This window comes from Chanodichthys erythropterus, chromosome 13, assembly GCF_024489055.1.
Source record: "Chanodichthys erythropterus isolate Z2021 chromosome 13, ASM2448905v1, whole genome shotgun sequence".
NCBI lineage: Eukaryota > Metazoa > Chordata > Actinopteri > Cypriniformes > Xenocyprididae > Chanodichthys > Chanodichthys erythropterus.
This window is the reverse complement of record NC_090233.1, coordinates 1,141,545-1,168,361: the sequence shown is the minus strand read 5'-3', so window position 1 is coordinate 1,168,361 and position 26,817 is coordinate 1,141,545. Positions and strand designations below refer to the sequence as shown.

At 39.4% G+C, this 26,817-nt stretch overlaps 1 protein-coding gene across 9 annotated transcripts in view; it reads left to right on the top strand.

Moving 5' to 3' along the window:
• LOC137033848 (integrin alpha-M-like) overlaps window positions 1–26,817 on the top strand; it is a 311,934-nt gene that overhangs the window by 243,578 nt on the left and 41,539 nt on the right. For all 9 annotated transcript variants that reach the window (XM_067406240.1, XM_067406239.1, XM_067406242.1 and 6 more), the window contains one exon: window positions 1,201–1,302. In XM_067406240.1, the coding sequence (XP_067262341.1) occupies window positions 1,201–1,302 (102 nt within the window). The remainder of the gene's footprint in view (window positions 1–1,200; window positions 1,303–26,817) is intronic.

Here is a 26,817-nt window from a genome sequence, read left to right as displayed (position 1 = left end):
ATGTCTCGCTTCGCGATTGGCTAGATACATGAGTGCTTCAGTGACGACATCACACAGAAGGTTCCCAATGCGTTACCACGCAGCGTCGACAGTTCCCACGAAAGGGAAAGTATGTTTTACTAGTTGAAGATACATGTATTTCTGCGAGTGATGACTTAACATTTAATATCATATAAGAATATAAGAATTACCGTTTGTAACGGACTCACCTGAGGTGTTGTTGATAAAGCCAAAAGGTAGGGCAGGTAAAATGGTCAAAATCCAGGCACAAGGTCAAAAACAATGAAACAGTCCAATCAACAAACAGAGCAAAACAGTAAACCAAGAAACCTAATCCAAAATCAGGCAGAGAAGTCATACACAAGAGGCAATGGTCAGACAATGAAAATGCTTCCCAGATAGCAGACCAACAACCTTGAAACAACGTTGAATCAATGTTAATGCATTAACCAAATTATCATTGAATCAACGTTGATCAACGTTGAATTTTAAGTTGATTTTTCATCAGGTTTGCACCCTGAAATAATGTTATTTCAGTGATGAAAAATAGATCAACGTGGTTGTAAAATGTTTTTTCAACCTTAATTAATTCACCTATTTAACATTGAATTAACATGGAAACAATATCAAATCAATCTTGCTTTATGTACAGCAAGATTCTAATTTCAATCAGAGACAATGTAAGGGAGGCAGTTAATATGGTTTTAACTTCCTTCAGTTTACATACAAATGTATTCATTTATAACCACACACTGTTTGAACAGGAATTAACATCACATTCAGGAAAAACAAGTGGCTGTAAAAATGGCATTTCATGGTGACTAAAACAAATAGACCTGGTTTCACAGACAGAGCTTAGGCTAAGCCAGGATCAGAGCTTTATTTTTATAAATTTGCTAGGTGCCACTAGTGTCACAGAAACTACATACTTCACCACAAGTACAATGTTTATTGCTGGGATCTCTCAGAGCCTCTGGTTTCACTGCCAGGTTTCACCTGTTGTGTTTTTCGATATATTGAAATGACTCTTCCAGTTTGATTTGGTAACATCCATCCACCAAACTGTTTGTAATGTATGGTCGTGGGGATGCTGGAGCCTATCCCACATATTGGATGGATGGCCAGTCCATGTTCTGGTAACATGCATAATAGAAATAAAGTTCTAGTGCCATAATTGAAATTTTGTTCTTTGTCATGTAGTCTGGTGGACAGGTGTGGTGTGAGTCCAATCACACAGAGCATTCAAGCATCACACGCACAGCATGCAAGCTTTGTGCAACAGTATTCCGTCAGAGAACAAAGGTTAGTAAACCACCAGACAAGCTTCATCAACACTTCAGCCATAATAAAATCACCTTTTACTATGTTTATTGTAATGTAATTCTCAGATTTAAATTGAAAAATCTGATAAATGACTGAATCTTGCTAATTAAAGGATTACTATTACTATTGCTCATACAGAAAGTTTGGGAATTTCAATAAAAAGAGAGTCTTTGGACTGTTAGGTTCTAAATGTATGATGAACGAGTACCTCCCCCTCCTACGGAAGCCCTAAACGGCCATGGATTATTATTATTTTTTCTATCTTGTTTTCTCGTGATCACGACTTATTTTCTTGTGATCTCGAGATAAGAAAAGTTGTTTTGTTGTGACTTAATCTCTGCTCTAAATTACACAAATGTGCCAACAGGTGGCAGTATATTACCAAATATTACTGGTGATGTTCTGTAAATATCCACTTTACTGTATAAATTCATATTGGCTCAGATTGTACGAGTTTCGGTCAGAGATACAGAGTTTTTGCGATCACTTTATTTTGCGCAGTATTGTGTGCCTTAATTAACTTAACTGATAAATGACTCATTATAATTATTTTTCTTGAAAGTGTATCTGTTATCTTTCTGACTAGTTGACTCACCACAGTTTCATGACCGCAATAGTTCGATGTGATACTAAACTTGTTTATTAAAACTAATTTTGATGTCATCGTATAGTATTCTGTTTGAACATTATTGTGTATCTTTAAGGCGCTATTTTAATCATCGCAGTTTCAGTGTTCGTTTACCTAAATATGTCATTTAATGTATATTGATAAGAAATGTGATTTATAACCTATTGTATTTTCTACATTTCTTTGTAGGAAACAACACACATACACATAAACACACTTCTCAAACAGCATCCCAAGATTGTTTTAGCCTATATCAACTGGATTAAAGTTTTTTTGTTTTGTTTTTTGGAAATCTGGAGTATTGCACCTCTTTTTAAATGGAAGATAGGAGGAAGATAGTTTAACGCACATTATATCACAGCCTATTCAACATGACGAATAAAAATAACAAACACAGTATGTAATATACAGTGGGTACGGAAAGTATTCAGAACCCATTAAATTTTTCACTCTTTGTTATATTGCAGCCATTTGCTAAAATCATTTAAGTTAAAAATCATTTTTTTTTTTTTTCCTCATTAATGTACACACAGCACCCCATATTGACAGAAAAACACAGAATTGTTGACATTTTTGCAGATTTATTATAAAAGAAAAACTGAAATATCACATGGTCCTAAATATTCAGACCCTTTGCTGTGACACTGTGACCTTTTCTTCTGATCATCCTTGAGATGGTTCTACACCTTTCGAGTCCAGCTGTGTTTGATTATACTGATTGGACTTGATTAGGAAAGCCACACCCCTGTCTATAAGACCTGACAGCTCACAGTGCATGTCAGAACAAATGAGAATCATGAGGTCAAAGGAACTGCCTGAAGAGCTCAGAGACAGAATTGTGGCAAGGCACAGATCTGTCCAAGGTTACAAAAAAAAAAAAAAAAATTCTGCTGCACTTAAAGGGTTAGTTCACCCAAAAATAAAAATTCTGTCATTTATTACTTATCCTCATGCCGTTCCACACCAGTAAGAGCTTCATTCATCTTCGGAACACAAATTAAGATATTTTAGTTGAAATCCGATGGCTCCGTGAGGCCTTCATAGGTATAGGGAGCAATGACACTTCCTCTCTCAAGATCCATAAAGGTACTAAAAACATATTTAAATCGGTTCATGTGAGTACAGTGGTTCAATATTAATATTATAAAGCAACGAGAATATTTTTGGTGAGCCAAAAAAACTAAATAACGTAATAAATGACATTATTTTCATTTTTGGGTGAACTAACCCTTTAAGGTTCCTAAGAGCAAAGTGAATTCCATAATCGTTAAATGGAAGACGTTTGGGATTACCAGAACCCTTCCTAGAGCTGGCCGTCCGGCCAAACTGAGCTATCGGGGGAGAAGAGCCTGGTGAGAGAGGTAAAGAAGAACTCAAAGATCACTGTGGCTGAGCTCCAGAGATGCAGTCGGGAGATGGGAGAAAGTTGTAGAAAGTCAACCATCACTGCAGCCCTCCACCAGTCGGGGCTTTATGGCAGAGTGGCCAGACGGAAGACTATCCTCAGTGCAAGACACATGAAAGCCTGCATGGAGTTTGCTAAAAAACACCTGAAGGACTCCAAGATGGTGAGAAATAAGATTCTCTGCTCTGATGAGACCAAGATAGAACTTTTTGGCCTTAATTCTAAGCGGTATGTGTGGAGAAAACCAGGCACTGCTCATCACCTGTCCAATACAGTCCCAACAGTGAAGCATGGTGGTGGCAGCATCATGCTGTGGGGGTGTTTTTCAGCTGCAGGGACAGGACGACTGGTTGCAATCGAGGGAAAGATGAATGCGGCCAAGTACAGGGATATCCTGGACGAAAACCTTCTCCAGAGTGCTCAGGACCTCAGACTGGGACAATAAAATAAGGAAGGAGTGGCTTCACAACAACTCTGTGACTTTTCTTGAATGGCCCAGCCAGAGCCCTGACTTAAACCCAATTGAGCATCTCTGGAGAGACCTAAAAATGGCTGTCCACCAACATTTACCATCCAATCTGACAGAACTGGAGAGGATCTGCAAGGAGGAATGGCAGAGGATCCCCAAATCCAGGTGTGAAAAACTTGTCGCGTCTTTCCCCAAAAGACTCATGGCTGTATTAGATCAAAAGGGTGCTTCTACTAAATACTGAGAAAAGGGTCTGAATACTTAGGACCATGTGATATTTCATTTTTCTTTTTTAATAAATCTGCAAAAATGTCAACAATTATGTGTTTTTCTGTCAATATGGGGTGATGTGTGTACATTAATGATTTTAGCTAATCCATGGCTGTTTAGGGCTTCCGTACCCTCCCTCAACAAAGAAAAAATAAATTAAATAGATATAAGCATTATAAGCATTAAATAAGCATTTGAGTGCCCATATATGGATAGGCTAGTTGTGCAAATGTGTGCATTCAGTGGAACATAACACCGGTCACTCCTTTCGTCATGTAAATCACCAGGAAATTTCTTAAAATCTTTAACTTCAATTGCTCAACATCAATCAATCTTAATATAGAGTAAATAGCATATGGAATTACATTATTGATCTGAATATTAAAAACGATAGCTACATGTCTAATTAAACCAAATTATACCATTCAAACAGCAGTTAAAACAGATGCTTACTTCTGTATGCTTACTTTAGGGTCAGTGATTAATGCTGCCTTCGCGTGCTCTCAGAATTATCATAAATACAAGTTTCCTAGGTAAAAATTGCACATGAACGCCCTTTCGCCGTTTCGAAAGTTGTATGTGATGAGCTCGAGACTTTTTGGTGTCAACAGGTTGGCATCTGCCATGTCTGACGACACATACCCTAGGAGTTTTCAGTTCAGGGTGGCCTCCATTTCTAATATAACTGCCATTAAGATTTCCTTTGGAACTGAATGTGCACCCACAACCTTATACAAGGCAGATTGACTGGACCTTGTTTCTTTCTCCTAAACTCTAACGAAGTGGGGGGCTCCTGGGGGATTAAGTACATGTTGATCTTCTGATGGGCCAGCTGATATTTTAGGTCAGAGCTAATAGGGCATAAGCTTACGATAACTCTCTTTCATCTAGAGCTGTGGAATAAAATAGTTTTTACCATGCATCGTGATGCTAATGTGAACGATTCTGCATTGATGCATAAAAACAAAAGAATACATTTTTTAAAAGAATTAAATAGGCCTGATATTTTGGTTTCGGATGTAGCATCTGAATAGATCAAACACATAATTGCTCAACAAAACAGTTACTCTTCCAACCCTTCACCCATGCAGGCCATAATATCTGGCTTCCCCACTGAGCACTATCACCCTTCAGTCACCATTTGCTCTCCATGTACACTTCAAAGACACTTAAGTGACAGGCCACTAGAATCATATTCAGTTAAAAAAAATGGATCCTTTGCCATTAATTCATTGACAACTTTGTCTAAATGAATGAACATGCATCTCCCCAGTACATTTTGTGTATTATATCTGTCTGTATATTGTTCTTTTGTATATTGTATATTGTAAAGTGTTATAAGTGCATGTGATGATACTTCTTGATATTGTAGTCCATCTAGGCGGTGTTTAACATCAAATTACTCCTTGTTTAATGACTAACATTTTGGTGGAAATCCCAATATCATAGAATGCATTGTATGTTTGTTATATTTATCAGAGTATAAATGGACACAAACTTACTAGTTAACTCCTCTATGCAAATGAACTCACTTTCAAACAAAGGAAATCCCCCGCTAGAGAATTGCACCTTTCTCAGTGGTCAAGCCAAGACCTGAAGGTGTCGACTGTCACCTTAGCTTAGAAGTTAAATAGCTTTGAGCAGATCACATTTAGAGTTCTTCTGGTTCTACTCTTTGTTCCTGTTGATACTATGGTTCCCTTTCAAACACTCGAGCTGTGCTTAATTCAGCGCTATGGGAACGTCTTTAGTCGTGACAAGCTGTGAATATATGTGTAAAACAACGTCAATGAAATCGACCTATATGTATAGCCTGTGTAACGTCATTGGAATGCGCCAATGCGAGGCAATAATTAGATGAACCCCAGATGTTTCTGTGGGTCTTTTGTCTTCAGAGACCATACTGTGAAGTGTGTGTGTGAAATAGCCCTGCTCAAACTCTTTTCTTCCTTCATCACTTTGTTAGGAGTTAGGAGAACTTTCTCTCCCTTTGTTCCTTTTTCAACTTGAAAAGTGAACACACATATATATTATATATTTGAGAGAAAGTCATGGTTGAATAAAGCAAACGGTGTGTGTCTCCGTGTTTGTTTTGTTTTGTTTGTTTGGGGAAGAGCATGCTGCCCTTGCATTGTAACAAGGCGAGTGAGAGAAGTGCTTTGCGTTCGCTTTGCTTATTTCAAAGGGGTAGCACCAACAATGTGATCATGGGGCTTGCATGGCGATCTGGCTGAAGATTGAGAGACAGGTCCAGCCCTGCTGCTCTCTCTCTCTCTCTCTCTCTCTCTCTCTCTCTCTCTCTCTCTCTCCGGATCGTGATGTCCTTTTGCCGGGACCAAAGTTTGTCCGTCTCCGAGCATTCCTCCCGTGATGATAAAGCAAAAGGGAACTTCTCTGGGCAGTCACTCATGCAGTGAAACATTAGTCAGACCCCCAAAGCATTTATAAAATAAATGTCTTTGTGCCCATGATATCAACCCGCTCGACTATCATGGGTGCGATGGCACGCATTTATACAATGCTGCCTCAGATCGGAGAGATGCTCGTGTGCCATCTCTCCCCTGGGAGCACATCATCAGAGGCGTTTCACAGCAAGTCAGGCTGGTACTGCGCTGTACACAATGGCTGTGTTACAGGAATTCCAGGCTGACCTATGAAAGATTTAAGCACAGCTTTTCATTCAGACCGTGTTTACTTGTCTGGTAATTAGGGCTGGGCTATATATCGAATGCTTTTGTCACGCGCATTTCGTCAGTAAAGCCGGTTCCCTGATTACCGCTAAATCGCCATCACCTGCTTTCAAATGGAGTGCCATTTAATAGACAGAGCCATAGTTAACTGACAAGCCACGCAATATCGCGTTCAATATCGATATGAATCGCCATCGATATTGAACGATATTGACTATTTTGTCAGAATCAAACTTTGGCCTGAGATGACACACAAAACCAAACAAATACACAGACAACTTTCCTGCCCAGTGAACACTATTGAGATAAATTCATAACACTGTAACAAAACCTTATTGGGAATAAGGAATGATTTTGCAGCTCAGTGTTTATTATAGTATACAACATAAATAAAATAATGCAGATACAGTTAAATTCAACGATGAGCTTTAGGGGAAATTAATTTTCATTTCACTACTGTAAAGTGATCTTACAGAAGATGAAAAGCACTAGAAAAAAAAGAAAAGTTCAAATACCAAAAAATGAACATGAACTTGTTATGCAACACAATACATTATAGTACAGTAAAAATAAACAAATTCAGCGTCCTCTCCACCTTTGGCCAATTTCATTACATTATACAGTACTATAGCAGTTTTTTGGTCTTTCTTGGTCAGGACGACTTTCTCTACCTCACTTAGGCAGTCATTTCTCAGTTCAGCAAAAATACAGTACATGTAAAAATAATTTGCCACAAATAAATTTGACAATCATAAGTTTGAGGGTGTAGAACGTGCTATAGTTTACTGTACATAGTGAAATGTACCTCATTTATATTCCTACTGTTTACTGTAATTATATTGTTTGTGTAAGTAGTATAAAAAACCCTGTAGATGATTCTTTCAGCTCTCTCTTTCCAGTGTTAGGACACATTTTCTAAAGCACATAATCACTTGTTGCCCTATTTATACTATCCTGAGATTCTGATTGGTGTGTCATCAGTTTTGCTACTTAGTTTTTTTTTTTTTTTTTTTTTTTAATTGCTTACAATTTCTGAAATTACAGAAAAACTCTACACAAAAACACAAAACATGCACACAACATGCAAAATGTCACACATATCTTGCAAAAGCAAACACTTCATTCAAAACTATATTAATTATTCTAAAAATGGTGTTTTTGCATAGTAACTGTACACACCATCAAATGATTATACACACCAAACTACACACGGACGTGAAAAATGTAAAACACTACGATCTTGTGTCTTTTGCTTGTTCAGTGTGCAGTGTGGAGAGCACAGGAGTTTGTCATAGCACTCGCACGTACATGTACATGCACAAATACACTATATACAGTATGTATTTTTTACACTATATACATCAATTTGTTGCACAATTGATGAATTTTACAGTTATTGAACTGAACTGAATCAACCAACCTGGTCTCATGGAAAGACGTACCTGTGGGAGCGTTTTTGCGAGTCGCAAAAATACATACCAATACGTACATATCACTGCAGTTTCCAACAGAAATGAACACTAGAGGCATTAAAACAGCAAGCACTTTTAATCATTTTCATACACAGTTACGATTACAGGGTCAGATTATGGATTAATAAAGACTTGTTTTTACATCTCCTTGCACAATATTATGTTATGACTTCAAAACGCTTTTTACCAAAGTGCACAATTTGTAAACCAATATATTTTGGACTTTGCATCGGTTAACCAGCTCCATATGTTTTGTTTTTTTGACATAACAAGCTTGCTTGGTAGCTAGAGCTCAAAGCTTTGGTAAAAGAGCTCAAAGATGAGAGATCAAAACAAGCAAAAACGATTACAGATGCTTTTTATGTCACATTTGCTTTTGTTAACACTATCGGGTAGGTTTAGGTGTAGTGTTGGTGGTACGTTATTTAAAAAAAATAATGGAGCACTACACTTTTAGCGCCACTCACCGGACAAAATTTCAAATCAGAACTGCGGTGATTCATATAAAAACCAATGTTATAAAAACGTACCATATTCACGTTTATCTGTTCCGGCAAAAAAAATTAACATGCTTTTAGCGCCACTCAGTGGACATTTCACATTGAAACTACAGTGATACGTACGTGTTGTTACATATTTTGCGACTCGCGAAAACGTTCCCACAGGTACGTTTTTCCAGAGATGGGACCAAGTCACACATGTGCAAGTCTAAAGTAAGTCTCAAGTCTTAACCTTCAAGTCTCAAGTAAGTCCCAAGTATTTTTTTCTTGGGCAAGTCAAGTCAAATCAAGTCACAAACTATGTCAAATCAAGTCAAGTCCTGTAGTAGGTCAAGTCAAGTCCAAGTCAAGTCACCTTATTATTGTAATTTTACCTGCAGAATCTGATCTTTATAAATTGAAAAGACAAGATATAAGTAACTGTCAGTAAATTAAAACAATTTGGATTTGCATTGTAAATACTCATGTTCAGTAAAATACATCATGGAATCAAACAAAATTGTAACTTTATAAAATTTTTTATTTTTCACTTCTGCCAACAATGTTTGAAATGTTTTAAATTTTCAACATTGAGTCCATAAAACAAATAACAGCTTAACATCCAACAGACTCCTCTCTGAACACCTCCCTTTCTCTCTCTCAAACACAGTTTACATACATTAAACTGTTACATTTCTCCTCTGTCTTTCTCACAACAGCTTTACTGACATGAAAGGAGCTTTTGTTGTAGTATTGTTGTTCAGAAAATGTACATTATTTGGCACTGTATTTGGCATATCACGGTTTCTATTTTAGTCTGTTGGTAAAATACAACTTAGAGACCATTTAAGCTTTGTAGGCCTATGTTTTAAATTTTCGGTTTATGATGAAACGGTGGCGGTGGCAAAGGGTCATTGGGAAACACTGAATGAATGTTTAGCTGACAAATGTGCTAAAGTTATATCAGCTGCAGAGGCGCACCGACACTAAGTGACTTAGGTAAAGTTAGTTTTATATTCGCACATTCTGACTTCTGATAAATTCAGACTTTCCAATAAATTTGCAATAAATTAATGTTTGCGAATTTTAAGCAGTGACATGATATTGACAACCAACGATTGTCAACTTACAACATTTTTCACAGTCGATCAAAATAGGCAAGTATTGTTTTAATGGCATATTTACTTGTGAATGTCCACTGAATGTCCAATGTAGTGTGATTAACAAGGCTATTGAATATGGATGTCCGAATGTGCGAATATAAAACCAACTTTACCCAAGTCACTAAGTGGGGGCCCCAGGCAAAATTCATAAATGAGGCCCTTCTAAAAGATTTTATAGTTAAAATATATTTGTTACCTAGTGACGTAATTACACAACATAAAACACATAACAGAACAAATTGTTTTTAATTTACAAAATTCGTCAACAAATCTTACTAATTAAGTAATGTGAACTAAATAAATGTATTGATATTTATTTATATTAATGCCAGCTGGATAAACTAGGCAGGGCTCAATCCTTAGCTCAACGCTAAGGATTTTTTCTACTGGCTCGGTCGGGCCAGTGGTTCAAATTTTTACTGGCCCCACAACAAAAAAAAATTAATAAAAGTAAAAGACAAGAAAATGGGCCTATAAAATAAACATATTTATTGTTTCCATTGTCTTTGTTACATTTAACCTAAATAAATAGGGTTATGACACCAAAAGCTACTAGATTCATTTATATTATAAATATTGTTAGAGAGTAAGTAATAAAAGAGTAACAAATAATCAAATTACGAGTAATAGCACAAATAAATACAACAGAACAAACATAAATTAAATAAATGGTGCTTTTCAAGTTTTTCATGTAGGTTTAAACAGGAGATTTTCAGGTACAGAAATTGTAATCTAATGTATAACCATAGAATTATAGAATAGATTAAGATTTATTCAAGTTAATCGGTCAAGAGCAGTTACAGATGCATAAAAATGTTTTAATGTTGAAAATATAAAACATTAAATAGCCTACTGTTATTTGAAATTATTAAAAAAAAATTAAGACACTTCAAATGTGAAATTAAACCCGCCAGTAGGTGGCAGCGAATCACTGTTAATGAGTGAATCATTGAGATTCAACCGATTCATTCAAATGGCTGAATCATTCAGGAAGTGTTGCTCAGAGACGCAAAACAATTCTGTGGACTATTGGAACTATTTTCGTTGGTGAAATACAGCGAAACAGACGATTTGGTGTCTAAAATTTAAGTCACTTGATATTAAGTTCTTGTTCATTAAACTGTACGCTGAATAAAATCAATATCACTTTTGTAATCATGATAATATTTGGAGAAAAACGGCGCTCTTTGTTTAATCTTCATGCTTCTTCATGCTTTCTTTTTCGCTTTTGCCTGCCAGATGTATATGTCCTCTTCATGTTTAATAAATTGAATTAGGCATTTTAATGTAAGTAAGCGCTGCGCCAGTTTGAATGCGGCGGCAAAAGCATAAACAGTAACGAGAGAGGGGTCCCGATGCAGAGATGTCGCTGCGTCACTGCATGTTATATTGATATTAACATTTCATATAATAACAAAAACCCTTCAACCGGACCGAACGAGAGTCTCGAGGCCTGCCGCTGCGCTGAGTGAGTGACAGGAGGCGTGTCTGTGTTCAACTGCGGTGTACGTGTACACGCTGTTGGAGAGAAGAGAGAAAGCGCTGCCGGTGTATGGATGCCTGTATGCAGTATACGCAAAGCCAAAGCGCAATGAAATAAAGCAACTTATATAATTTATATATTTTATATTCAAACTGAAAACATGATGTGATTAACACTCAAGTCATTCAAGTCATCGTGTCTCAAGTCAAGTCAAGTCCCGAGTCTTTAACTTCCAAGTCCGAGTCAAGTCTCAAGTATTTTATTTTTTGTCAAGTCAAGTCACAAGTAGTCGCAAAAAATAGCGACTCGAGTCGACTCGAGTCCAAGTCACCAAGTCACAAGTCCCCATGTCTGCGTTTTTCTAATGAGACCAATCTTGAATCAACACTGAACTGACTTATGACACTTTTGGCTTGTTTGAGCTGCTTTTCAGGAGAATTTGAATTTGTTACTAGGGGTGTGACGAGACAGGTAGCTCAGGAGACGAGACTCAAGATTGAGTTCACAAGACGAGACAAGATTTTTTACACACTGTTTTTAAGAAATCCTCAGTCCACAAGATATTCCAGTAGACAACCACGGCGCCGGGAGTCCAAGATCTCGTGAACCTCGTAAGCTGCACCGTCTGCCAGGATGAGTGGAAGGGGGGTTCGGCGGCTGCCACGTCAGGCTCTGTGGAGACAGAAACAGAAGGGTGGTGAGGATTCAGGAGTGAGACATGGAATGTATGGTGAATATGATATTGTGGAAGAAGTTGGAGCTGATACGTGACAGGGTTGATCTGCTTGGTGATGGTGAATGGGCCAATGAACCTGGGACTCAGCTTTTTGCAGGGCAGACGCAGTCTGATGTCCCATGTAGCCAGACCTTCTGTCCAGGTTGATAGGAGGGAGCGTTGGAGCGACGAAGCTTGGCCGTCATCCTGCGTCTGCATAGGGCTCGCTGCAGTTGATGCTGAGTCCCAGACCTTCTCGCTCTCTCTGAACCAGTAATCCACAGCTGGAACGTCCGATGGTTCCCCGGTCCAGGGGAACAGTGGGGGTTGGTAGCCAAGCACGCACTGGAATAGAGTGAGTCCTGTAGATGGCTGACGCAGGTAGTTTTGTGCGTACTCGGCCCAACCCAGATACTGGTTCCAACTGGAGGAGGGTAATGTCTCTTCAGACCAGGAAATCAGACTTACGATGATGGATTTGGGGAGAATGGTCTCAGGTTCTTCAGATCTCTCATCTGGAGCATGCAGACGAGATAAAGCATCCGCCTTAACGTTTTTGGAGCCTGGGCGATAGGAGATGAGAAGTCAAAACGGGAGAAGAATAAGGCCCAGCGTGCTTGTCAGGGATTCAGTCTTTTAGCAGCTCGCAGGTACTCCAAGTTCTTATGGACAGTCAGGACAAGGAAGGTATGTTTAGCTCCCTCCAACCAATGCCTCCATTCTTCCAATGCCAACTTCACAGCCAAGAGTTCACAGTTGCATTCTCCTCCACTACAAACGGCAGATCTGGATTGGGGTGGACGTGGAGGGAGTGGTGGTGAAGGCTTCTGAAGGTGTTAAAGGCGTTGGTGGCAGCTAGAGTCCAGGACAGAGACTTGGGCTGATTACGGAGCAGGTTGGTAAGTGGATGAGTGATAGAGCTGTAGTTCTTGATGAATCAACAATAGAAATTTGCAAAACCAAGGAAGAGTTGGAGTTCTTTAATGGTGGATGGAGTAGGCCAGGTCTTAATGGCTTCCACCTTCCCCTCATCCATCCGAATGCCACTGTGATCAATGATGAATCCGAGGAAGTGTACTGAGGGTTGGTGGAAGGAACAATTTTCAGCCTTCAGGAAGAGATGGAGCTGTTTTGGCCATTTGAGGACCTCCGCAACGTGGTGGCGATGTTCGGCCAGGCTCCGGGAATAAATTAAGATGTCGATGTAGACCAGTATGTACTTATGGAGGAACTCCCAAAGCACCTCATGAATGAAGTCCTGGTATATGGAGGGGGCGTTGACCAGGCCATACGGCATCACAAGGTGTTCATAGTGGCCAGTGGGCATGACGAAGGCGGTCTTCCACTCGTCCCCCTCGCGTATCCGGATGAGGTTGTACGCGCTGCGGAGGTCCAGCTTTGTGAACACAGTGGCACCAAGGAGATGTTCCAGGGCAGCTGGGACGAGAGAAAGGGGATAACGGAACTTCACTGTAATCTTGTTAAGAGCACGGTAGTCAATGCAGGGCTGCAAGCCTCCGTCCTTTTTTGCCACAAAGAAGCTTGAAGCAGCAGGGGAAGTAGACGGGCGGATGTATCCTTGAGCAAGGGCCTCTTTGATGTATTCTTCCATGGCCTTCTCCTCCAGGATGGACAGGGGGTAAATCCTTCCCCTGGGCACTGACTTACCCGGAAGCAGATCGATGGCACAGTCCCATGGCCGGTGTGGAGGCAGCTTGGAGGCTCTTTGTGGGCAGAAGACATCACTGAAGGGGGCATGATGGAATGTCCACGGAGTGCTTCTCAACTGGACTCTCGATGGAGGTGGTGCAGATGGAGAGACCTTTAGAACGAGGAGACACGGGGACAGGCAGTTCGGAGAAGCTCCAAGAGATGGTAGGGTTATGCTGCTACAACCAGGGACGCCCTAGAACCACGTCAGAGGTGGATTCCTCCAGAACCAGCAGATGCATGTTCTCCAGATGCAATACTCCGATCTTAAGTTGGATGGGACCAACACAGCGACGTACGTGTCTTCGACTGATGGGTCTGCCCGTTATTGAGTGGATCTGGTAGGTGGTCGGAGAGGGCGAGGTCTTGAGCTTGAGTTGTCGACAGAGGGCGTCGGAGATGAAGTTGCCTGCTGACCCTGAATCGAGGAGCGCCACCACTAGAATAGAGACATCAGCAGTAGTAAGGTTTACAGTAGTGGTGAGTGGTTTCATCTTATTTATGGAGGGAATGATGGCACTCACCATGGGACGCGGAGGACGAATTGGGCATGCGGAGAGGACATGCTCAGGAGAACCACAATAGAGACACAGATTCAGGGTCAGCCGCCTTTGACGCTCAGCAATGGTAAGTCTTGAATTTTCAAGTTGCATGGGCTCGCTGGCTGGTTCTGGAGGGCTGACGGGTTCAGATTGACAGAGGAAGGTGTTGAATAGTGGCTGGCCCTGGTGTTCTTTGATACACGACTGCATACGAGAGGTGAAGCGGATGGACAGCTGGATGAATCGCTCTAGGCTGATGAAATCCTCGTATGCAGCAAGATGCAACCACACCCGAGGGTCCAATCCCTGCCGGTAAGTGGTGATGAGAGCTTGTTCGTTCCACCCGCTTGATGCAGCTAGCATTCTGAATTGCAAAGCATATTCATTAACAGACATGGAACTTTGTTTTAAAGGTGCCCTAGATTGTTTTTTTACAAGATGTAATAAAAGTCCTAGGTGTCCCCTGAATGTGTCTGTGAAGTTTCAGCTCAAAATACCCCATAGATTTTTTTTAATTAATTTTTTTGGCTGCCTATTTTGGGGCATCATTAACTATGCACTGATTTTTTCAGCACGGCCCCTTTAAGAGATGCGTTCCCTCTGCCCCACCAGCTCTCGACTATATACATCGCATAAACAAAGTTTACACAGCTAATATAACTCTCAAATGGATCTTTACAAGATGTTCGTCATGCATGCTGTATGCATGCTTCAAATTATGTGAGTAAAGTATTTATTTAGATGGTTACGTTTGATTTTGTGTGAGTTTGAGGCTATGCTCTGTGGCTAAAGCTAACATTACACACTGTTGGAGAGATTTATAAAGAATGAAGTTGTGTTTATGAATTATACAGACTGCACGTGTTTAAAAATGAAAATAGCAACGACTCTCGTCTCCGTGAATACAGTAAGAAACGATGGTAACTTTAACCACATTTAACAGTATATTAGCAACATGCTAATGAAACATTTAGAAAGACAATTTACAAATATCACTAAAAGTATCATGATATCATGGATCATGTCAGTTATTATTGCTCCATCTGCCATTTTTCGCTGTTGTTCTTGCTTGCTTACCTTGTCTGTGCACAGATCCAGACGTTAATACTGCCTTTCTTTGTCTAATGCGTCGAATGGGCTGGCATTATGCAAATATTGGGGTCATACATATTAATGATCCTGACTGTTACGTAACAGTCGGTGTTATGTTGAGATCCGAGTGTTTTCCGGAAGTCTTTTAAACAAATGAGATTTACATAAGAAGGAGGAAACAATGTAGTTTGAGACTCACTGTATGTCTTTTCCATGTACTGAACTCTTGTTATTCAACTATGCCAATATAAATAAAATTTTTCATTCAAGGGCACCTTTAAATTGTATAGTTTCTCACCGATGGAAGAGTCTGAAGCAGGCTTGCTGAAAACTTCCTGGAAATGGGCCACGAAGGAAGAGTATGACTGTGTAACAGGACTGTTCTGAGACCAGATGGAATCTGCCCACTGCAGAGCTTTACCTTGTAGTTGTGAGATAATGAACGCTACCTTGGATGCGTCATTGGGGTAGAGGTGCGGTTGCATCTCCAGGACCAGCACACATTGCAGGAGAAAACCACTGCAGTCCTCCGCCGATCCTGAGTAGGATGCTGGTTTGGCCATGGGACTGGCGTGAACAGGTGGTGAAGGAGAGGTGACGGTGATTGCGGAAGTGATCGTTGGCGATGGTGGAGGTGCGCTGGGGGTGAGGGCTCAGCACAGGGCGTCCACGCCCTCTTGGAATGGATCCGGATGTCTCATACTGGTTTCTGGCTGTTATGGTCCGGTCTTCTGTAACAACACAGAAGGGTTCGGAGACAGGAATTCACAAATACAGATGTTTATTGAAACCAGCAGAGAATAACAGAAGTGCAGGTGAGTGAGACGTGATGAATTGGAGATAACTGAAGTGCAGATGAGTGATACGGTCCTTTTGCGGTTGTAGAAATTATGATCATGGATGGTGTTGGAGAAGTTGATCGTTGGAGATGGAGAACACTCACACACAGACTGGGATTCACATGAGGAGAACAGGAGACGCTGGAGAAAGGTAAGTAGATCGCTAGGAGTCCTTAAGGTAAGCATACAGGTAAGTTTAGATGCAAACGAGACCAGACATTGAAGTGGTGTGTGTGAGTGCTCTTTATACTGTGAGTGATGATGTGCTAATGAGGTGCAGGTGACGGTGATCAATACTCTTGAGATTAGATGCGTTGTGATTGGTGGACGGTGGAGCCTGGCATGTCTGTGACACTAACAATGAGCAATATATTTGCTACAGTATTTATTAATCTTTGTTTATGTTAGTTAATAAAAATAGTCATTCATTGTTAGTTCATGATAGTTCACAGTGCATTAACTAATGTTAACAAATGAAACCTTATTGTTTGTGCTTAATAAGGTTAAGAGAAAACTGTTATTCATTTTTATGGTAACACTTTACAATGAGTGCAACCATAATTGCACTCTCTCAATATTCAAAGTGCAAATAAGACCAAATGTTTCTTTGATACAGAGCTAAGAGATGGTTACAACTACACTGCCCAGCCTAAAATAGCTTTCATATTGAGAGATATCTGTATTCATCAGGGAGCCGCTTTCAAAATGCAGGGTATTGAAATCATGTTTGAATGCGCCCTTGCGTTTACTTTCACTTTCGCGATTGCACGTACTCTGTAAATACGGAGCGGTGGCGACCAACTCCAACTGAATTAAATGTTTTTTATTTACATACAAAGTATAACGACAGTGAAGGCATGATGTAAACATAGCATATTCTTTCCTAATCATCCTAACCACTCTGTCATGGCAATATCACAAGACTACTTTTCGCCTCAGCGAGATATCTCGTCACATTGTAGTCTCGCGAGTTCTTTTAACATGAGATCTCATCACACCCATATTTGTTACTATTGTAAAGCCGCTTAAACAGTCTGTATTGCATAAAGCGCTATAGAAATAGAGGTGACTTGACTTGACCTGTATGCATATTCACTATATATATACAAAATAAACAGAAATGCAAGGGTGAAAAATGTATTTGTTTCTCAAAACATTGAGTTTTGATTTTTAAGTGATCAAATTAGGTATATTTACACTATAAACCAAAATGCAAGGGGTAAAAAATTTAATATTTTTCTCAAAACATTGAGTTTTGATTTCTAAGTGAACAAATTATGTACAGTATAAGTGTTTTCACTCATAATCGTTGGGAGTAGGTAATTGGTAAATGAGTGTGGCATTTAAATCAGTGTTTTCAGAATGAAACACAAGAGTTCATTTTGAATGATGTGTCTAATGCAGAGAACTGTTTTAGAGTTCTGAAAAAAGTTTATTTTATAATTGCTGAGTGTAAAGCAGATAATGTGCTTGCAGTTTTGCAGACTTGGTTTCAAGATTAGGTACATGAGTGAATGGTTTCACTGAGTGGTCCTCAAGTACCACTTTTAGAGTGTAAGCAATTAAAAAAAAAAAAAACACTAATGTTTACTTATGGATAAATGTGTGCTCTTTGAGTTGACATTGTGATGCTTCAGTTAATTATGCATTTGTGTTTTATGCATGAGATCGTGGTTAAACCTGTCACATAGCATGGTGGATAAACACTCATGATGAGGGGGAATGTAGCAAGGAAGACTTTAATAATTATCCAGGAAACAAGACTAACACCATCAAACACAAAATGTATAATACAGACGAGAATCAACAGGGACTGAGGGAGAACACAGGGAATATATACAAGTCAAACAAAGGGGCAAACAGGACTAATTAACTCAAATTAGGGTAACTAATGGAACAAACTAGTGGCGGGAAGTGGTGGCAAGGAACATGTGACACAGGAAACATAAACACAGAACCCTGACAAAACCTGTGTAAATTAAGGTATTTTTGTGTAGAGTTTTGCAGATCAGTTAGAGTGTTAGCAATCAAGAAAATCTCATCAAACATCAAAAAAAAAAAAAAAAAAAAAAAAAAAAAGGGAATCACTCACTGTTCTTGATTGAATAACCTTTGTAAGCTTTAATAATAATTTAATTTAAAAGAATATAATAATTTCTTTGTAATTAATATACTAAAGAATATGCAGTGATTACTTTTTACATTTGATTTATTCAATTTCTGTATTATTTCTTACTGTTTATATTGTATTTGGTATACTGTTTGTTATTTGCATCTTTGTTCTTATTTTTAACAACAAAGATAAAATAACAAAAATAGTAAGTAAAGCTGAAATTGCCGAACAGCTCTTTCAGCCTCACTCAATTCAAATTGGACACACCTGCACTATCAGCTCATCATCTCACCAGTTATAGTCAAGTCAAGTCACCTTTATTTATATAGTGCTTTTTACAATGCAGATTGTGTCAAAACAGCTTTACAGTGATAACTGGTATATAATTTTCCTTGAAGAAAATGGTGTCAGTATCCATCTTAAGTAAATTCAGTATTGATTTATTCCGATGTAAGAATCAATAGTTATTAATTTAGATCATTTATCTATATCAGCACTGGAGTAAACAGTGATGTAATCATCCAGCTCAGTTCAGTTCGCATACAATGGTGTCAATGCAGGCAGATCAAAACACTGTTTTTGCATCAGTCAAAGTAGGGCTGTAGTCAAGTCCAAAAGGTTCGAGTCCAAGTCCGAAAGGTTCGAGTCCAAGTCAAGTCTGAGTCCAAATGAGACACTCAAGACAGAGACAGGAAAAAAAAGAATCCTCTTCAAGACCACGTACATAACTATTGATCATTTATGTGATGCGAGAGACAGCATATCTTAGATTCTAAAATAATAATTTTGCATTATTATTTTTTGCATTATTACTTGTTTTTAAATTCTCTACAACTGTGGTTCCCAAACTTTTACAGTCGCGTACACCCTGAGGCATTTAACATTCTTCTGCATACCCCCTCTCTTCCACTTAGACTGCTGCAGTCACACCTTTTCCATTAAGGGACAATATTTTCCCTTTTAAACCGATTGTGCATTAAAAATGTCCAAACGAGAAATAAGCAATGATGTTAAAACGTGTGATACTTTTAAATATTGAACTAAAAACACCCAGTAGGTGGCGGTAAGTCACTGTTTTAATGAGTGAGTCATTGAGTCATTCATTCATTCATTCAGTAGCGAAGCAAGTGGATGTATTTTTGAAAGGGTAATTGGATCATTGACTCTTATGTTTTTTTTCACAGCTACAGATTCGTTCACAAAACATCGATATGAGTCTCAGTTCTGCCGTGGCTTTCGTTTGAACTAGAGATGCGCTGATTGCAATTTTCTTAACCGATTCCTATTTCCGATTTTTGGATAGTGTGATCTGCCGATACCTATTTTTGCCAATTCTGATTTTCTTTCTAAGAACTATAATTGACAGCATATACAAACAAAAATCTACCTTTCATCAACGCAATGTTTTATATTCATAAAACAAGTAAAACTCAGTAATAAAATAAGAACAAATAAAAAAAATTCCAAACAGCAAATAAATGCAATAGAATAAAGAGAGCTATGAAACTACGTTTTTCAGGTTAAGTAGGTTTTTATTTAGAAAAGAAACACTACAGAAATTAAAGTAATCAAATGTAAAGTAACACATCCACATTGGTTACCTTAATTTCTGTATTTTTTATTATAAATATTAAATACAGATTTATTCTTACCATATGACAGACAGCATGACAGACAGCAGCAGGAATATTGGACTGTTGCCCCTTTAAGAGTTTATGAATGGACCCAATACTGTTACACAACATGCGTTCTCTTAGGTATTTAACGATCCAAAACTGACTGTGTTTATCTGAATAATTGCCAAGAAGAGCATTATGACATAATTTTGCATGAGAGGGGGAGAGGAGGCGCTCGCGCGAGTGTGTGTCACTTCACCGTGAGAGAAGAGAGCGAGAATGCGCAGCGGACGTTATTGCCTGTGCCGCTGGTAACAAAAAAGATCGTCTCGGATTCGGTAAGAAGTGAGACTGACCTGCTGGACTCGGTTGAAACCAGCTAGAACTTTTGGCAAGACCAATGACCAAGTCTGAGACAAGTCCGAGTGCAAATACCAACGAGTCCGAAACAACAGAAAAACGTCTTGAGTCCGGTCTCGAGTCCAAGTCCGGACTTGAGTACTACAGCACTAAGTCAAAGTACTTATTCCAGTTCCATCTAGTTGAGGATTGTATTCATCACGCCGGCATGGGATGGTTTGTTGAGGAACTGTGCTGTCGTGTCGATGAGGCCTTCACAGTGGATGATCTAGTTGACTCAGTCTCTGCTGACACTTCAGGGCTGAAGTTGTGGTCGTGTCAAGGCACAGGTCCTCAATCTCACTTGGATGGATCCGGCTGACTACGGTAAACCTTGGGATAAACAGAGAGACTAATATTAGTGTAGATGCCATTCTTCTTCTGATGTAACAAGTACATCTAGTGTTATAGGAAGTGTTCCCGGTTCCGGCTGACCTCATTTATGCAGCCTAACAATAATTTAACGGATTTGAAAATATAAATTGATAATGTGTTATGTGTATGACAGGTTAAAGAGTTTTTAGTCTAGATTTAAACTGACAGAGTGTGTCTGCTTCCCGAACAATGCTAGGAAGATTGTTCCAGAGTTTAGGGGCCAAATAGGATAAGGATCTACCACCTGCGGTTGATTTTGATGTTCTAGGTATTATCAGCTGGCCTGAATTTTGAGATCGCAATAGACGTGAAGGACTAGAATGCATTAAGAGCTCACTCAGGTACTGGGAAGCTAAACCATTTAGTGCTTTTTATCTGATGATAAGAGCAAATCATTAGTAACTGTAATGGGAGCAGTCTCAGTACTATGGTACAGTCTAAATCCTGACTGGAAATCCTCACAGATTCTACACTTTCGAAAAAGGAACATAGTTGTGATGATACTGCCTTTTCAGAAAAGGTAGTAATTAAATCGGCCTGTAATTGATAAATTTTCTAGGATCAAGTTGTGTTTTTTTTTTTAATAAGAGGTTTAATAATAGCCATCTTAAAAGTTTTTGGTACGTATCGTAGTGACAAAGATGAATTAACGATATTAAGAAGAGGATCTATGACCTCTGGAAGTATCTCTTTCAATAGCTTGACCCTATACTGACTAGTATAGGGTCTAACATACATGTTGTTGATTTTGATGATTTAACAAGTTTAGACAATTCTTCCTCCCCCAAAGCAGCAAATAAGTAGAATTTTTCTTCAGCGACACTACAATGTCTGTGTACAATCTGACTTGATACTGTAGTAGACGGTTGCATGGTTATAATTTTCTCTCTAATATTGTCAATCTTGCAAGCAAAGAAGTTCATAAAGTCATTACTGCTGTGCTGCTTGGAAATATCAGAAGTTGAAGCTTTATTTCTCGTTAATTTAGCCACTGTATCAAATAAATACCTTGGGTTGTGTTTGTTTTCTTCTAAAAGATTTGAAAAATAGGCAGATCTAGCAGTTTTTAAGGCCTTTCTGTACTCAATCATTCTCCACGAAATGCGAAAAACTTCTAGTTTTGTTTTCTTCCAGCTGCGCTCCATGTTTCTGGCTGCTGCCTTTAGGGCCCAAGTGTGCTCGTTGTAATGTTAATGGGATTAATTTCCTTAATATTTTTAAAGGCCAAAGGAGCAACTGATTCCAATGTGGAAAAGACAGAGGCAATAGATTCTGTTGCAACATCGAGGTCTTCTAATCTGTCTGGTATGCTAAGGCGATGAAACTGATCAGGAAGATTATTTATAAAGTGATCTTTAGTTGTAGAAGTGATGGTTCTACCATATTTGTGGCAGCGGGGCAGTTTAGAATGTCAATGTCAATGTCAGTTTTATTTATATAGCACCATTTCCACAACACATGGTTGACCAATGTGCTTTACATAAAACACACACCACATTTGCACAGTAAAGATAAAAGTAAAAGTAAAAAAAAAAAAAAAAAGTACCACAACCATTTGAAATAATTTAAAAGAAATAAAAATAAAACTATAAATAAAATCATGGTAAAACACAGTGCTTCAGCCAGAAATAAAAGCTTTGTCAAACAGATTTTTGTCAAACTGGTTTTTAATCTTGACTTAAAAATGAACACAGAGGGAGCTAATCGAATAGAAGAGGGCAACTCATTCCAAAGTCTTGGGGCGATAGATGAAAACGCACGATCGCCCCTGGACTTCAGCCTCGTTTTTGGTGTAAACAATAGTCTCTGGTTTGATGACCGGAGAGATCTTGTTTCGCTGCGTTCAATTAAAAGTTCAGATATATACGAAGGGGCCATACCATGTAGTGACTTAAACACGATTAATACAATTTTAAAATCAACTCTATAGCGTACAGGCAGCCAGTGTAAAGACTGTAAAACTGGAGTAATATGATCCCGCTTACGAGACCTGGTCAGAAATCTTGCTGCTGCGTTCTGGACCAGCTGTAAACGAGAAAGAGCTGTTTGACTAATCCCAGCGTACAGTGAGTTACAGTAATCTAATCTGGAGGTAATGAAAGCATGTATCACTTTTTCAAGGTTTTTAAAAGATAGGAAAGGTTTTACTTTAGCAAGAAGCCGCAGTTGGAAAAAGGAAGATTTAACCACAGTATTAATCTGTCTATCAAATTTCATTTGTTCATCAAATACAACACCCAAATTTTTTACATGTTGCTTAACATACGGTGATAACTCACCCAAATTTGGAATTGTAGAAGTCACAGACACAGAGGGTTTAAAAACAATCAATTCTGTTTTGCTCTTATTAAAATGTAAAAAGTTTAGAGACAACCATTTCTTTACATCACTCAAACAAAGCAATAGTGCATTCAGTCCATCCAGTGCATTCCGTTTTAGAGGCAGATAAACTTGTGTATCGTCCGCATAGCACTGGAACGATAGCCCATATTTTCTGAAAATAGAGCCAAGAGGGAGCATATAGAGAGAGAAAAGAAAGGGAGCTAAAATTGATCCTTGAGGAACTCCACTGGTTATCGCAGCTTTACTTAAGGTATGATCTCCTAACTTCACTGAAAAGGTCCTATTTGTCAGATAGGATCTAAACCACTGCAGGGCACTGCCAGTAATACCGGTACTATATTCCAGTCGATCGAGAAGTACAGCGTGATCGACAGTATCAAATGCAGCGGTGAGATCTAAAAGGAGTAAAACCGCATAGTTACCTGAGTCACATGTCAACAGTATATCATTTGAAACTTTCAGCAGTGCAGTCTCAGTAGAGTGATGTTTTCTAAACCCAGATTGGAAAACCTCAAAGATCAAATTTTCAGCCATAAAAGATTGTATTTGATCAAGAACTGATTTCTCAATAATTTTTGAAATGAAAGACAAATTGGAAATGGGCCTAAAATTTGTCAGAATAGTAGGATCCATACCCTGTTTTTTAAGCAGAGGGCGAACAGTTGCATGTTTAAGCGACTCTGGAAAAGTACCTGTTTGTAAACAGCGATTTATCAAAGACAGAAGATTTTGAACAACCACATCTATAACTTGCTTAAATAAGAGAGGGGGCAATACATCAGTTGGGGAACCAGATGCTTTCAGGTGATCCACTATTTCTATTAGATGGTTATCTGTAACAGGAGTAAAACAACTAAAAACAGCAGTACATCTAGAGAGAGTTGAAGGGTCAGATGAAACTGGGTTTAGCCCCATTCTTAAGTCATGTGTCTTCTGTACAAAGAAACAAAGAAAGTCTTCACAGGAAACTAATGACACTTCTATATCAAGACCAGTGAAGGGGTTGATGGTGGAATTTATAACATTAAACAGAGTTTTCGGTTTAAGACAGTTCTTGTTTATAATGTCAGTGAAATAAATTGATCTTGCCGTTTTCACTGCTTTCTGATATTGAGTTAGTGCTGAACATTTGCATTGAAACCTGAAGTCTGTCCTTCCTCCATTTTCGTTCAAATCTTCTGCAAATACGCCTAAGAGTGCGAGTTGTGTCATTAAGCCAAGGCTCAGATTTCGGTTTATGGAGATGAGTCTTTAAAGGTGCCACTTGGTCTAGAGCCTGAACACAGGTGGAGTTAAAACTGCGAAGTAGTTCTTCAGCACTTGAATCGGTGTTTAGAACGTCACTTTGTAGCAAACCTTCACTAAAGGCTGAGCGAAAAGATTCTCTGGTAGCTGATGTGATAAGCCGAGACTGGCGAGCCGAATACATCGACGCAACAGTTTTGTTAAAAGATGGAAACGTAAACATAATAGTCTTGTGGTCAGAGAAACCATTTTCACACACCTCTAGTTTATTCAGAGAGCAGCCGTAAGTTAGCACTAAATCCAGTGTATGGCCATGCTCATGAGTGGGTACATTGATCTGAAGCGTCAGATCAAATGCGTTTAGCAGATTGATAAATTCCTTTGCTAAGGAATCTGCTGCACAACAGACATGAACATTAAAGTCCCCAACAATCATTAGTTTGTCATATTTTGCAATGAAATCTCCCAAAAAGTCAGCAAAATCCTTCAGAAAATTCGAATTAGGTTTTGGGGGACGATAAATCAGTGCAAACAGAACAGGGTCGCATAGCTCCAGAGTAAACAACTGTAGGTCAAAGCTTTGGTATTCCTTTGAAACTACGGGACGGCAGGAAAAAATGTCTTTATAAATAGAGGCCAGACCACCACCTCGTCCCGTTGTACGCGGTGAATTTAAAAACAAAGAATTTGACGGAACCATTTCCGAAAAGGCGCTGATAACCCCCGGAGTAATCCATGTTTCAGTCAAAAAGAGAAGGTCTAGGTGGCAAGCAGAGAAAAAGTCATTTATAATGAAAGTCTTGTTTACTACCGACCTGGCGTTAATCAAAGCCATTCTGAGCAGCGCTGGAAGTTCAGGAGAGGCCGCAGGTTGTTTCGCCCGAGGCAGCGGGCGAAGATTCCCCGGACACACTCCTCCCCGCGCAGGGTGAGGCGCGCAAAAAACTGGGAGCGGCTCCAGCTAGGTTGGAAACACGGGAACAATACAACCGTTGCACTGGCTCCAGGGAACGCTAGCGCGGGTAGCATTTCCCGAAGTCCTTCATACTCCCGATGGAATCGCAGGTAGCATTTTAGCTTAACAGCTTAGCCACCCCGTCGTCCTCGTCGTCTCTTTCGCTTTCTGCCCAGCAGGGAGCAAGGCCAACGGAGTATACAGTCCGGAATTGACTTCAGAAAGGGAGGTGGAACACCATGAAAACTGACGAGTTGTTTATATGAAATTTCTTCCAACTTTAAAAGAGTACATCGGTCATATGTTAAAACTGGTGAAGCACACTGTGTTAAACACTTCATAAATGAGCTTAAAACAAACAAACTCAGGACTATGCCGAGCGATAGACGGCATGCCAACCACAACGGCGCCATCTTGCTTTCCTCCCTAGAAGATAGATAGATAGAAGCCTTGACTAAATGTAGTATACACGAGACTAGATAATGATCTGAGATGTCGTCACTTTGCTGCAGAATTTCAATGGCATAAATATCGATTCCATGTGACAATATTAGATCTAAAGTATGATTATGACAATGAGTGGGTCCTGACCGTGTTGTCTAACTCCAGTAGAGTTAAGAATATCTGTAAATGCCAATCCCAATGCGTCTTTTTCATTATCTAGACAAGGCCACATGGAGACAACATGGAGACAAGGTCACGATATGCCACATGGAGACAAGGCCACTATAGGCCACATGGAGACAATATGGAGACAAAGCCACGATAGGTCACATGGAGACAAAGCCACGATAGGTCACATGGAGACAAAGCCATGATAGGCCACATAGAGACACGGCCATGTTATGCCACATGGAGACAAGGGTACGCAATGTGGAAGCTCAGACGAGCCGTGTAGTGTGGAAGGCCAAAGGGCCATATAGTGTGGATGCCCCGATGGGCTGATTGAGGAGGCTGACGTCCCACATTTGACTCCGTTCGTAGCAAAAATATGTCTTGATAAAACTTGGGCATGATAGAACTCCATTTAACTGTCAGTACCTGCCGAGAGAACCCCCAAAGAAAATAAATCAGATGACATCAAGTAAAAAAAATTCTCAAAATACATAGAACACATATGAAGATTGAGAAAGCTTGTTGTACAATGTCCTTGCAGAAGGAGAAGAATGCTTTACTGATAACGCTATTCTAGCTTATTAAACATTTGCAATAATAATCAATGCCAGCCTCATCGTTCGACGAGAAAAAGCTTACGGCAAGAGGGCCCTTGTCATTTGCGGTGTGGGTCAGGAATCAATAGCACGTGCGAACTGCGTGTAAAATGACCAATGCTATTTCCGGTACTGACTGATAGCCAGCCGCTTTCAAACACCCCCCTGCATATTTGTGTTTACACTCTGAAGACCTTCAAAGGTTTGTATTGACAACGCATTTGCAATGTTGAGCATGGCCAATCACAGACATGTCTGTCCAGCCATGAATGCAGTGGCC